The 15,179-nt window shown below is 40.8% G+C and overlaps 1 protein-coding gene across 1 annotated transcript in view; it reads left to right on the plus strand.

Annotated features, from left to right (window-relative positions):
• The window catches only part of cenpi (centromere protein I), a 90,960-nt gene that overhangs the window by 39,722 nt on the left and 36,059 nt on the right, over positions 1-15,179 (plus strand). The window contains exons 12-14 of the mRNA XM_080187547.1: positions 1,451-1,562; positions 4,653-4,717; positions 12,350-12,459. Of these exons, the coding sequence (XP_080043673.1) occupies positions 1,451-1,562; positions 4,653-4,717; positions 12,350-12,459 (287 nt within the window). The remainder of the gene's footprint in view (positions 1-1,450; positions 1,563-4,652; positions 4,718-12,349; positions 12,460-15,179) is intronic.

Here is a 15,179-nt window from a genome sequence, read left to right on the forward strand (position 1 = left end):
AATAGCATCTTTAGGAAAATATGTACCTGTTTTTGTAAACTGATTCTGTTCTTGTAATCAATCAGGAGTTTGTTGTTGCTTGGCCTTCTTATTAGCTGAGTATTTGAAAGTATTAGTAGATGACTGTTGGTAGTCATGTGATTTTTATGTACTGCGTGTATTTCCTGTTTCCTGTTTCAGCAGCTGATTAGAACTCTTTGAATGTCAAAAGTGAGTTTTCCTCTGTCCATCAGGATTCAATTATTCCTATCAACCTTTCCACATGGAGCACTGGACTTTCTAGTACTTCCACCATGAATGTGATTTGTTTTCTTGAACACTAAATTTTTACAACTGCTATTTTTGACAACACCATGACAGGAGGTAGTCTTAACTGCTACAGGTCCAAAACAAAGTTTGGAAATACTCTCTTGGAACACAGTAAGCAGAGAAAACAGCCACTCTATTCTGGAAATGTTTGTCACTGGTGGCATTAATTGGAAAAGTTAAATCATGGGTTCTTTCTGTTTTCAGTTCTTGTGGATGGATTAAATTTTCCAATGCATATTTCTGTTTGACCTTAATTAAGCCATAGCAAGTGCAAGATCTTGGGGTTGCCATTGACTACAAACTGAACTGGACCATCCACTATAAATACTATGATTACAAGAGCAGAGTTTGGGTATTCTGTGGCAACTAACTTGACTCACCAAACAATGCCCACCATCCACAAGTCAGGAGTGTGTCCACTTGCCTAGACAATTGCAGCTGCAACAAAACTCAAGAAGCTTGACACCATCCAGGATAAATCAGCCCACTTGATTGGCTCCCCATGCGCTATCTTCAACTCTCACTTCCAATCCATCACCAACAACCACTCCCTTCACCACCAATGCAGCTGTGTATACCAGCTACAAAATGGACTGCAGAAACTCACCAAGATCCCTCCAACAGCACTTTCCAAATCCATGGCCTGTTCCACTTAGTAAAACAAGGGTAACAGATGTATTATCCAAGCAGCAGGCCATCCTTGGAACTGGAACTTAATCACGGTTTCTTCATTGTCATTGGGTCAAATTACTGAAACTCATTTCCTCATAACACTACAGGTATTCCTACAGCACATGGACTGCTGAAATTCAAGAAGGCAGCTTACCAACACAGTCTCGTGGACAGTTGGGATGGGCAAAATGTTGATCAACCATTTTTCATTCATTGGATGTCTGTATCCAATGAATGAAAAAATAAATATATTTAGATAGGTGTAGGACCAAATGTAGCTTTTACTTAGCACTTCATCTTGGCCCAAGAAATATTATCTGTTTTTCACCTCTCCCAACACCAACTGACTTGACTATTGTCAGATATATGTTTGAGTACTTGCTCTGAATTAGGGTCATATAGCAAGTTGAGGGTGTGTGTGTGTGGTTGGAATTTTGATTCTACAACTTGTGATGTTATTGTCTTTCAGGAAGGTTTTTCATGCTGTGAGGATTTTGTGTTGAAGAGCTTATCTCTTTGTGATAGTTCGTGGTGTAGCACTCAGGTACTTGCCTTGCTCACCAGGATTTCTCCAAGCTCTGGTAAGTAGCTATCTTACATTTTACAGCTTGTTCTTTCATCACTGTTCATGGTTTATTTTTGCCACCTGTTTTTTTTTCTGTCTGTATAGAATGCTTAACATGATTTTGCTAAATTTAATTTGCAGTTCCATACACAAAATTGCTTCAATTTCATTTTGAGGTTTGTGAACTGTTTTGGCATTCAACTGTATCTCCCAGTTGATCATTTGCTTCTTACTCCAATTTGCATTGAGTCTCTGAATTTAAATTATCCATATAAATTAGAAACCATTCGGTCTCAATAACAAACTCCAATTCTTTCACCATTTGCCTGCTTATTTCCATTTAGTTGATTTCTTCTTCAGATCTCAAGCTTTACCAGGAGATCCCACAATCATGAGCTTTTAATTGGAAGTTTAAATGCAGCATGTTTTCTGCAGAACACTTGGAATATTATTTTCTTAATCTTCTCGGCCTGAATTCATGTTTTGTTAGGTTATCAAACAGGCAGTTCTCAAGTTAGTCACTATATTCTTTTGCACTATATTTAAGTCAATGTTAGAACTAAGCTACTGCATCTGTTTTGTCAATCTTTTTGAAAATGGGCAGAGACTAATATGTTTCAACAAGACATCTGTTTTAATTGGCTATCATATAAAGTAGAGTTATACCCAAGTGTTAATTTGTTTTGAAACTTACATTGGACTTCAATTTTTTTTAGATTGGACATCAACTAGTGGGAAATTGATGTAAGAAGTATGAGCAGGTGAAGGCCATTTGACCCTTTGAGCTGCTCTGCCATTGAATAATGTTGTGGATGGAACTAATTGTGGCCTCAACTCCACGTTCCTGCTAGCCCACTATAACTCTTGAGTCCTCTGCAGATCAAAAATGTACCCAAAATAACAGTAATATGATGGGGTCTTGGTTGTGCAAAACTTCAAATACTATAGGGCTGTAACATGTAGAAAGGTCCTAGAATCTGAGATCGTTAGGAGAAGGTTGTGCCAATGTTTGGGAGCATTGAAAACAGTATTACCATAAGGGTTGTAGTTTAAAGATAGAAGGATACCAAAGAGTGGGGTCTTGGGATCCAGGGTGAGAAAGAAGTCTTAGGACCCAGCAAAATGGAGATGGGTTCTAGTGTTATTGAAGTGCATCGTCTAACTTTCCTATGAAATATCAAAAGTTGATCGTTTATAGCTTTCCACTATTGGCCTTTTCACGGTCAAAAATGGTTTGAAATATTAGACTGAATTTTCAGCTGGAATAACGGATGGTTTGCCTTGAGTGATGTAGAGCTAACTAGAAAGATTGCAACTCTCATTGCACAGCTGGATTTGAATCATTTAAGAAAGAAAACAAACTGAAGATAGGAAGCAGATTCTCAAGAGAATTCTTTGTTTTCTAACTGCAAAATACCCAAGTAATTTTAGTTCGCGGTCATGACGGTAAAGGATCAGTTTTTAATAGTTTCAACGTGACTCTTAACTGAAGTTGAAAATTTACGTCCGTTGTTTTGAAGTCTTTTTTTCCTCAAAAAAACTTAAACTCGTTTACTTCCCCCTAGCTCTCATGGATTCATACAGCAGAGATAGGCCCTTCAGCCCTCAATGTCAATGCCGACCATCAAATACCATTCTATACTAATCCCATTTACCAGCACTTGGTCCATAGCCTACTATGTCGTGGCAATTAAAGTGCTCATCCAAATGCTTCTTAAATGTTGTGAGAGTACTTCCGCCTTGAAGGCAGTATGTTCTATATTTCCAACACTCTCCTGGGTGAGAACATTTTTCCTCAGATCCCCCCTAAATCCTTGCTCCTCATTTGAAACCTATTCCTTGCGGTCTTAGACACTTTTATTGTGGGGAAAAGATTCTTGCAATTTACCCTATCTATGCCTCTCAATTTTGTATACCTCTATCAGCCTCTCTGCTTTCAAGGAAACAAAGCCAGCCTGTCGAGTCTCTCTTCAAAGTTGAAACCTTCCATCCTGGTGAATCTCCTCTCCAATGCAGTCACTTCCTTCCAACAGTGTGGTGACCACTATTGAACATAATACTCCATCTGTGACCTAAACAATGTTTTATAAAGTTGTAACGGGACCTCCCTGCTCCTATCTTCATTGTAAGAAGTCTCACAACACCAGGTTAAAGTCCAACCAATTTATTTGATTGTAAACTCTCAAGCTTTCGAGGTTTGCCCTTCTTCAGGTGAATGGAGAGTTCTGGCCTTGTGAGAGCTTGGGTTTACTATCAAATAAATTGGTTGGACTTTAACCTGGTGCTGTGAGACGTCTTACTGTGTTTACCCCAGTGCAACGCCGGCATCTCCACATCATGACCTATATTCATTGCCCAGCTAATGAAGGCAAACATTCCGTATGCCTTCTTCACCCCAAACCATCTGCCCATGTTATCTACGTATTCACCTTCAAGAATCTATGGACTTCTACAGCAAGGTCCTGTAGGCATTTTTTTTGTTCCTCAATTCTTCCTACGGACCTTACCATTCAATTACCTTATTAGACCTCCTAAAATGCATCACCTCATACTTATCAGTCATACCTCATACCATCTACCATTGCTTTGCCCAATTTACCAGCTGATCTATATCAGTCTGTCGTTAATGTATATAACAAACAGTAAAGGTCCCAGCATCGATTCCTGTGGTATACCACTGGTTACAGTTTTCCAATCATAGAAGTAATCCTCCACTATCACCCACTGTGATTTGCCTCCGTATCTGCTTCTCAATATCTCTCTGACTATTGGGAGGCCTTTTAGTGGCTGGTGTACAAGTGCACTCCGGTCTGTTTGTACTGCTAATTTGAATTTGAATCTGCTGATTTTTCCTACTTTTTTTAAATTTGCTTTCTATTTTTGTTACCACTGTCTCTCTTAATATTTTCTTAATGTATCATTATTTAACAAGAACAATGATCAATTTTCATCAACCTCTGAAGAAAATAAATACTCAAGTCATTTTTGTGGTTGCATATGGAAATTTCAATATTTTGCCTTGAAAATCTTTTCTTGGCACAAAACTGTCTTTCTCAAAGACTTCTTGCGATTGTTAAGATGTTTACACTGTTTTGTGCAATTGCAGATGTGGTTTCCCTTTGTTTTGATCCATTAATGAAGCTTTTCTTCACTTCTTCAATTTATTTCAAGGTAAGGAGAATGCTTACAATGTCCTCTTTCTCCATTTCCCTGAAACAAAAGCTCTTTAACTGATACTTTTATTTTCTGTTGCCAACAAGGGTATTTTTAAGCCACTGCTACAGAAATAGCAATGCTGCTCTTAGTTTAAAAATAAAATGAGTTAGGTCTTAGTGGGAAATGACAATGCTGGCAGGTGCATGGTACAAAATGAACATCCATTTTCTGAGTTTCATAATACCAGTCCTTTAAAATATATTTCAAATTGCAGACTAGCTATTTGAGTTAAATGTTTTCATCATTGTTATGTTTGCAAAATTTTGTTCACATTCATTGATAGTTTGTTCTTTCACCATTTCATTAATAGTTGCTCTGATTTTCATCTGCCAGATGTAGCAAATGTCCCTTCAACAATGTCTGAATGTCAATGTGTTGCTTCATTATCACACAGAAAAAAAAGTCAAGGAAAAGGAAAAGACAAAATAATCTGATCATTGCCAATCAATATCTAGGTACATACAGGCTAATAGCAACTACAACATAACCCATATTTTGTGTGGCAATCCTTAAAAGAATGCTGAATTGTTGTTTTGGCTATTGCTTTTTTGGCACAAATAATCAGTTAAGAATGCGCAAAGCCTTAAGAATGGTGAATTAACTTGTGCTGCTTGTAACCTAAAGGCAGAGCCAATTAAACTCTGGATAGTTAGCTTGAGTGAATTCTGCTCGGACTGACAGAACGACATTGTATTTTTATTCTTTGATCATTGGGATGGCAGGAAATGGGCACCTCACCGGAAAAGTATAATGTGTTCATTCATATATGCTAAGTAAAATGATCCTATTTCTTAATTTACTTTAAACTTTGTTTTGCTTGACTGCTTTTCAGTACTTTTTCCACAAAGGTGCGAATCACTGAATCCAATATTTTGGATAATGGGTCTATTTTGCTATTCCTATTTATTTACTGTGGGAGGTGTAGAAGTTTGTGTACAGAAAGTCAGGAGATGTGCTTGACAGGGTGTTGTAGATCCTTGTGAAAAGCAAAGGTGTGAGAGGGTAGCATCGGGTAATTGTGTTTACCACTTGCAAATGACCCAGTGCCAAAAACTGATAGGATAGTCATGATAGAACCCTTCATTAGGATGGAAAGTGAAGTAGTTCAATCTGAAACTTGGGTCTTACATCTAAACAGAGGAAAATACAAAGGTATGAGGGGTGATTCGGCAATGCTAGATTGGGGAACTCCATTAAAAGGCATGACAATAGACGGTCAATAGCTAATATTTGAGGAACAAATGCATGCATTGCAACAGTTATACATCTCTTCCTGGCACGAAAAACAAAACAGTAAAAACAGACCAACCATGACTAGCATAAGAAATTATGGATAGTATAGATCTGAAGAGGGATTGTGTCAAATTACTAGGAAAAGTAGCAAGCCAGAGGGATGGGAGCAGTTTAGAATTCAGCAAAGGAGGGCCAAGAGAATTTATAGTATGTGGGCGTCACTGATTGGGCCAGCATTTATTGTGCATCCACAACTGTCCTTGAGATGGTGATGGTGAGCTGCCTTCTTGAACCACTGCAATATCTGTGACTCAGTGACAGTGAAGAAACAGCAATATATTTCCAAGTCAGGATAGTGAGTGACTTGGAGGGGAACAGTCAGGTGTTTGTGCTCCAATGTATCTGCTGCCCTTGCCCTTCTAGAGGGGAGTGGCTATCGGACTGGAAAGTGCTGTCCAACAGGCCTTGGTGAGTTCATGCAGTGCATCGTGTGGATGCTACACACTGCTGCCACTGTGATGATAGAGGGAATGACTGTGTTTTGAAGGGGTGCCAAACAAGTGGGCTGCTTTGTCCTGAATGGTGTTGAGCTTCTTGACTGTGGTTGGAGCTGTAGTCATCCAGGCAGGTGGAGACGGTTGTACTCCTGACTTGTGTCTTGTAGATGATGGATCGGTTTTAGGTAATCAGGGGGTCCATTTTTCGCTGCAGACTTTCTGGCCTATGATCTGCTCTTGAATCTACAGTGTTTGTATACCCAGTCCAGTTCAACTTCTGGTTCAATGGTATACCCCACCACACCCCCTCCCACCCCCCAGGATGTTCTTAGTGGGGAGGTGGGGTTCAGCGATAATACCTTTGAATGTCATGGGGTGATGGTTAGATTCTCTCTTGTTGGAGATGGTCATTGCCCAGCACTTGTGTGATCTAAATTAATTAAGGTGGAAAAAAATAGAGCACTATATGAGAATAAACTTGCAAGCAACATTACAACAGGCTGTAAAAGCTTCTGTAAGTATGTAAAACAGAAAAATATTAGTGAAGACAAATAGAGGTTGCTTACGCTCTGAAACAGGAGAATTCATAATAAAGGAAAAGGCAGAGCAATTAAACAACTACTTTAGTTCTGTCTTTACGGAAGAAGAAGTAATTAACTTCTCTGAAATACTGGGGAACCAAGGAAGAATTGAAGAAAATTAATACTTTTTTTTTTAAAGAAAAGCAGTACAGGAGAAATTAATGAGACTGGAAGTCTATATGTTTCCAGAACCCATATCCCAGGCTACTAAAGGAGATGGCTACAGAAATGGTGTTGGTTGGCATCTTGCATAATTCTGGATTCTGAAATGGATTGGAGAATGTAATCTCGTCATTTTAAAAAAGGAGGAGGAAATTGTGGACTGGTTAGTCTAACACCAGTGGTAAAGGAAAATACTGGAGTCTATTGTAAAGGTTGTAATAAAAGAACGCTTCAAAAACATCTTACAGGATTAGACAAAGTCAATGTGAATTTATGAAAGGAGTTTTTTTGAAGGCATAGTTAATAGAATAGATAAGTGGATAGGGATGTATATTTGGATTTTCAGAAACCTTTTGATTATGTCCCATATAAGATTAGTGTGCAAAATGAATGCACATGGGATTTGGTGGTGGGGGTGAATATATTGGCATGGATGGACAACTAGTTAGCAGACAGGCACCATTGTAGGAATAAATGGGTCTTTTTGGGATGGCAGGTAATTTACTAATGGTTTACAACTTGGATCTCTGCTTGGGGCTGCCATATTCATGATATGTATCAGTACTATGGATGAGAGAACCAAATGTAATGTTTCTGGGTTTACTGACAACACAGGACTAGGTAGAAATGAGTATATGGCTGTGCGGGTTATGGACAGGGTGGATGGGAAACAGCTTTTCCATATGGTTTAAGGGTCAATAATGTGGAGGCTTAATTTTAAGGTGAGGGGCACCAGGGGATTGAAGGGGATTTGAGGAAAAATGTTAACTTAGCAGGTGGTAGGAGTCTGGAATACACTGCCTAAGAGGGTAGTAGAGGCAAGAAAACTCTCAACCTTTGAAAACTACATGGATGAGTACTTGAAATGTCATAACATTCAAAGCTATGAACCAACTGCTGGAGAATGGGATTAATGTAGTTTTGCCAGTGCGGACTTGATGGTCCAAAAAGCCTCTTCTATACTGTGTGACTGACTTGAGTGGTGAGGAGGATGTTAATAAGCTTCAAAGCGATTTAGACAAGTTGAATAAGTGGGCAAATACACGGCAGGTGCAGTATAATGTGGATACGTGTGAAGCTACCCATTGCAGTAGGAAAAACAGAATGACAGAGTATTACTTAAATGGGGTTAGATTGGAAAATGTTGACATGAAGGGGTCTGTACGCCAGCCATTGAAATGAAGTGTGCAGGTGCAACAAGCAGTAAGGAGGGCAAATGATATGTTGGCTGTCATTACAAGAGGATTTGAGTACAGGAGTATTGTGTACAGTTTTGGTCTTCTGACCTAAACAAAAAGTATTTTGATTTGATTTATTATTGTAACATGTATTAACGTAGATAAGTATTGTTTCTTGCATGCTATACAAACAAAACATTGTTCACAGAGAAGGAAACGAGAGAGTGCAGAATGTAGTTACAGTCATAGCTAGGGTGTAGAGAAAGATCAATTTAATGCAAGGTAAGTCCATTCAAAAGCCGAACAGTGGCAGGGAAGACGCTGTTCTTGAGTCAGTTGGTACATGACCTCAGACTTTTGTATCTTTTTCCCGATGGAAGAAGATGGAAAAGAGAGTGTCCGGGGTGCATGGGGTCCTTAATTATGTTGGCTGCTTTGCTGATGTAGCCGGAAATGTAGGCAGAGTCAATGGCCCCAATTTTATCATTTTGATTCTAAGTGCTGAATCTGGGCGCAATTCAGATCTGACTTGGAAAACTGTTCTCAGGTGCCCCCATATGCACTTTGGCTGAAAAAAAATTGCGAGTCTGAATCACGCTGTGGGCGGGGTTTATTGTGCCCAAAACACTGCTGCTCCAATTGGAGCTTTGAACTGTACAGTAAAAAAAATTGAAAAACGCGCCCCTATCACACAGCTCCTGGGCTACAAAAAGCGAATAAAGCGCCTTGGTAGTGAAAAGCAGGGGCAATAGCCCCCCTCACCGCACCAATCACCTGCAAAGTGGCAGCAGACCCTCGCTCCCAACCAGAGAACAATCTGGCCACCCTCCCGCACGGACTCCCTTCCCCTCCCCACTAGAGAATGATCTGCACCCCCCCCCCCCCCCCAAAACCAATCTGAGTTAGAGAACTAATTAATAACAGTTAATTGGAAGCCCTGAACTTACCTCTTCGGAAGCTAGCGTGCCCAAAACAGACCTTTGCCGAGCATGTCTGTTTCGCGCCTGTTTCAGGCACGGTTTGGATCGCAGCTATTTTCAAGCCTTGGTAAAGTGGGCATCTGTGAGGATGCAGATCACGCTAATTGTCTCATGCCTGACTTTACCAAGTTTTTATGCCCAAATGGTAAAATCGGGCCCAATGGATGGGAGCTGGTTTGCATGATGAATTGGGCTACATTCACAATCTTTTGTAGTTCCTTGTGGTTTTGGGCGGAGCAGGAGCCATACCAAGTTGTGATACAACCAGAAAGAATGTCTTCTATAGTGCATCTGTAAAAAGTGGTGAGAGTTGTGGCTGACATGCCAAATTTCTTTAGTCTTCTGATAAAGTAGAGGCATTGGTGGGCTTTCTTAACTATAGTATCAGCATGGGGGGACCAGGACAGGTTGTTGGTGATCTGGATACTTAAACTTGAAGTTGTCCACCCTTTCTACTTCGTCCCCATTGATGTACATATTCTCCTTTACGCTTCCTGAAGTCGATGACAATCTCTTTTGTTTTATTAAGATTGAGGGAGAGATTATTGTTGCTGCACCTGTTCACTAAATTCTCTATCTCATTCCTGTATTCTGCCGAATTGTTTGAGATCCGACCAACTACAGTGGTGTCGTCAGCAAACTTGAAAATTGAATTGGAGGGAAATTTGGCCACATGGTTATAGGTACATACGGAGTATAGAGGACTAAGAACACAGCTTTGTGGGGCACCGGTGTTGAGGATGATCGTGAAGATGGTGTTGTTGCCTATCCTTACTGATTGTGGTCTGTGAGTTAGGAAGTTCGGGATCCAATTGCAGAAGGAGGTGCCAAGACCCAGGCCACAGAGTTTGGAGATGAGTTTCATCAGAATAATAGTGTTGAAGGCTGAGCTGTAATCAATAAATGTGAGTCTGACATAGGTGTCCTTGTTACCTAGGTGTTCCAGGTTGAGTGCAAGGCCAGAGAAATGGTATCTGCTGTGGACCTGTTGTGGTGGTAGGCAAACTGTACTGGATCCAGGTAGTCTGGGAGGCTGGAACTGATTCATGCCATGACTGGCCTTTCAAAGCAAAGCTAATGATGGGTGTCAGAGCCGCCAGCCGATAGTCATTAAGGCACGCTAGTTGGTTTTTCTTAGATACCAGGGTGATGGTCGTCTTCTTGAAGCAGATAGGGACTTCAGATTGTTGTAAAGTGAGGTTAAAGATGTCTGTGAATAACGCCGCCAGCTGATCTGCACAGGATCTGAGTGCTCATCTGGGCAAGCATACACTTGCCACAATTGGGGTGCAGCGAACCAGACTCTCTCTCAAGGTGGCAGGAGTGTCACACGAGGAGGGATTGGGTCTATATTCATTAGAGATTAGAAGAATGAGGTATGACCTTGCTGAAATATATCAAATGCTTACAGATGGGACAGACTTGATGTTGGAATGGTGTTCCCCCTGGGCTGGAGGTTCTAAGATAAAGGATAGGCCATCTAGGACTGAGATGAGAAATTTCTTCACGAGTGGTGAAGGATGTGGAGGCCAAATCTGAATATGTTTAAGAAGAAAATAGATTTTTATACACCTAAGGCTTGAAGGGTTATGGGCAGAGAGAGGTATGGCACTGATACTGAGGATCAGCCATAATCCTATTGAATGGTGGAGCAGACTCAAGGAGACAAATGGCCTACTCCTGCTCCTATTTTCGATGTTTCTACGGGTGGCTTGATGACATTTTCAGAGGATGATGAGGGGAACACTGAGTGCTGAATGGTTGGATTAGGGAAATTAGGAGGGTAGTTATCAAATGAGTGGGAAGTAAAAGGAAGCATGATAATAGACAGGAATAACCTGGGAGGTAAATTCTTTTAGTAAGAGAACAAAGTGAAGATTGATGAACTTAGGTCTGGAGCAGCAGATCCAAGAAAAGAAATGCTAAAGTTATCGAGCACCAGTTATATAAAATGAATACAAAAACACTTCTAGTAATTAATAATTTTGAAAATTTTATGAAGTATATACACTTTTCATAAGAACTAGGAGCAGGAGGAGGCAATTTAGCACCTCACACCTGCTCTGGGGTACTGAATTCCACAAATTCTTAATCCTTTGAGAGAAGAAATTTCCCCTTACCTCTATTTTAAATCTGCCACCCTTTGTTCTAAAACTATGGCCTCTTGATCTAGGTTGCCCTACAAGAAGAAACACTCTCCATGACTACATTGTCAATGCCCCTTATCACTTCAATTAGATCTCCTCTCATTCTTCTCAACTCCAGGGTGCATAAGCCGAAACTGCCCAATGTCTTTCCATAAAACAATCCCCTCATCTCTGGAATCAATCTACTCTGAATCGTCTCTGATGTAACTACATCCCTTCTCAAGTTAGAGGACTAAATTTGTACGCAATATTAAAAGTGCGATCTCACTAATGCTTTGTATAGTAGCAGCAATGTTTCACTACTTGGGTTCCATTTGCTTTCCTTACTACCTGCCGCACTTAACTTTGTGCGATTCGTGCACAAGGACACCCAGATCCCTCTGCACCAAAGCACTCTGAAGTTTCTCTCCATTTAGATAATTTGCCTTTGCATTTTTCCTATCAAAATAGATAAACTCACACTTACGCATGTTAAACTTCATCTGCCAAATTTTGCCCCATTCACTTAACCTATCCATATCCATTTGCAAATTTCTTATTTCATTATCGCAGCTTACTATCTCACCTATTTTTGTGTCTTCAGCAAATTTGGTTATGGTACCTACTATCGCTGCATCCAGGTCATTTATATAGATTAGAGTAAATCCTCTGGCACCCCACTAGTTAAATCTTGCCAACCTGCTTTCTGTTGTTTGCCAATCCTCTATCCAAGCTAATAGCCTACTCCCATTTCATGTGAACTAACCTTGTGCACAGCAGATTAGTCAATAACTGTGCTTGTTAATCTTCCTGATTTTATTTATCTACAGTGCACTGTCATTGAGAGTCTCACCAACCTACTGGTGAAATGGCTGACCTGGCATTCTGTGTGTGTGGCTGAGATGGACAGCGATGTTACCAATGTTTTACAGAGTCCACAGTGAGTATCTAATATGCAAGGATTTTTCAGTAAAAAACAGTCAAGAGTCTGACCCTAAGGTTATAAATAAATATGACTTTGTATTGAATTTTACTGTTGTTTATATAAATAATAAAGAAATCTCCAAAGGAAACATGATTAAGAAAGAAATTGAAGTGAGAATGGCCCTAGTTTTGTACTGGAATTTTGCAAACAGCTGAGGACACATTCTGGCATGGGTGTAAGATCTCTTGATTAAATATCCTGTCATCGGTTAAAGTCAAGGCTCAACATGAAGAATGATTGTAAAATCATGCCCAATGGGGCATTTATTCATTCATAAAATCCATACAGTGCAGAAGGACACCATTCAATCCATCGAGTCTACACCAGCCCCAATCCCACCCAGGCCCTAACCCCATTACCCCACGTATTTACCCTAACTCATCCCCCTGACACAAAGGGGCAATTTAGCATAGCCAATCTACCTAACCTGCACATCTTTGGACTGCGGAGGAAACCGGAACACCTGCAAAACCTATGTAGACATGGGGAGAATGTGCAAATTCCACACACAGTGACCAGGCCAGGAATCAAACCCCAGGTTCCTGGCACCATGAGTCAGCAGTGCTAACCACTGAGCCACCCCATTTATTTATTGGTGACAAATAGAGAGAAATGATTTATAGTGCAGCAGGAGACCTTTCAATCCACGCTGGCTTTTTGCGTGCAGAACTCAACTGGTCCCTCTCCCCTATAGCCCTGCAAATCTTTGTCCTCTTCACATAATTATCAATTCCCTTTCGCAAATCATGATTCAATCTGCCTATCCACTTCACTCTCGAGCACTGGATTCCAGGTCTCAACCACTCTTTGCATAAAAATGTTTTTCCTCATGTCGTCTTTGGTTCTATTGCCAATCACAAATCAGTGTCCTCTAATTCTCAGTACTTCTATCCGTGGGAACAGTTTCATCCCTATCTACTCCATCCAGACCCCTCTTGATTTTGAATAGCTCTAGCAAATCTTCTCTGAAGCTTCTGTTTTCTAAGATGAACAACTCCAGCTTCTTTAATCTAATCACACAGCTGAAGTCCCCCAACCCAGAAATCATTCTCATAATTTGTTTCTGCCCTTTCTATTAAGCCTTCACACCCCCTTTAATGTGCATGGCCAGAATTAGACACACAAGTGTTTTCTTATTTTGAGTTAATTGCCTCCCATATGGAAAACACACAAGGGAGATGGTGTTACACACTGCCATATAGGAACAGTCATGGTGCAGGACCAAAATTCTCTCAGATATGTGTGTCAATAATTTTTAGCTAATGTATCTTTTGTGATTTCTGAGATTGTGAAAATGTCTAAAAATAGATACCAATACAGAGCAGCTGAGATAGACTTGATTACATGTTTTAAGGAAAAACTGGTCAGACGTGAAGTAAAGTAAGCTTGTCCCGAAGTGTGACGCAAGGACCAGGAATGGGACCAGTTTTCAAATGCTGAACAAACAAGGAAGTTTGAATGAAAGGTTCTGCATGGACCTGCTCCTCCAATCACAGGCCATTCCATTCCACGATTTTCTGCTGTGAAACTCACAAGCAGATGCTGCTCTTTCAATCACAAACACGGGCAGCAGTGAGTTCAGGATCTGAGGAGCAGGACCTGGGTAGCTGAGGAGAGGGGCTACGGGTGGTGGGGCTGTTGATCATGACCCATGGAGAGGAAGTGCAGAGCAGTGCAGCCCAGAGTGCAGAGGTGCTGGGGCAGAGATGCCAGTGAGTGTGACCAATGTGTCCAGTGTGGGGCTCAGGCATGCCAGAATGGAGTGAGAGACAGCAGTAGCAGGGCTCACTTTCATCTGATTGGGTGACTGGAGACATTTTATTAGAGATTGTGAGGGGGTTGGAGGGCGGACCTTTGTAGGGAAGGTGCTGAAAGAGCATGTTGGGGGGGGGTGGGGGGGTTGCTGAGAGAGCATGGAGGGGGCCACTGAGAGCCCTCACTTAGACATACTATCCATCATGCACTTTGATATGCTCTCACAGTGGGTGTGGAAGAGTTGAGTGAGCACCTTGGCACTGAAAATGAGCGAGAAACACACATCCTATTACAATTTAATACTTTTCTTATTACTCTTTTTCTTTTGCTCAGCAAGTTGTTTCTTTTCATACCTCAGTATTGTTTGAAATTCATGTTTAATGTTGTGCCAAACTTTATCTTTCTGAAATTTGCTCATTGGCCCCTTAAGTGAGAAGAGGTTTTGAAGTGTGGCTTTCCCCCATGCAAAAAAGTTGGACAATCCTGAAGTAGAGGATTACACAGGGTTCTATTGATTGAGCATTGTTAATGGGATTTGATTTGAACTGCTCTAGCAAAGAATCAACACAGATGTAACCACAAAATTTTACAGTGCAGAAGAGGCACTTTGGCTCATAGAGTGCACTACATGCGAATCACTTTAACCGAGCTACCTAATCCCATCTGCCAGCACTTGGCCCATAGTGTTGAATGTTATGATGTGCCAATTGCTTGTCCAGGTGCTTTTTAAAGGATGTGAGGCAACCCATCTCCACCACTTTCGCAGGCAGCGCATTCTAGACTGTCACCACCTCTGGGTAAAAAATGATTTTCCTCAACTCCCTAAACGTCCTGCCCCTCACCTTGAACTTGTGCCTTCTTGTGACTGATCCTTCGACTAAAGTTTATCTATTAGACAAAAGTAGGCTTACGTCAACACT

Source organism: Carcharhinus amblyrhynchos, chromosome 4, assembly GCF_965287045.1.
Source record: "Carcharhinus amblyrhynchos chromosome 4, sCarAmb.v2.hapA, whole genome shotgun sequence".
NCBI lineage: Eukaryota > Metazoa > Chordata > Chondrichthyes > Carcharhiniformes > Carcharhinidae > Carcharhinus > Carcharhinus amblyrhynchos.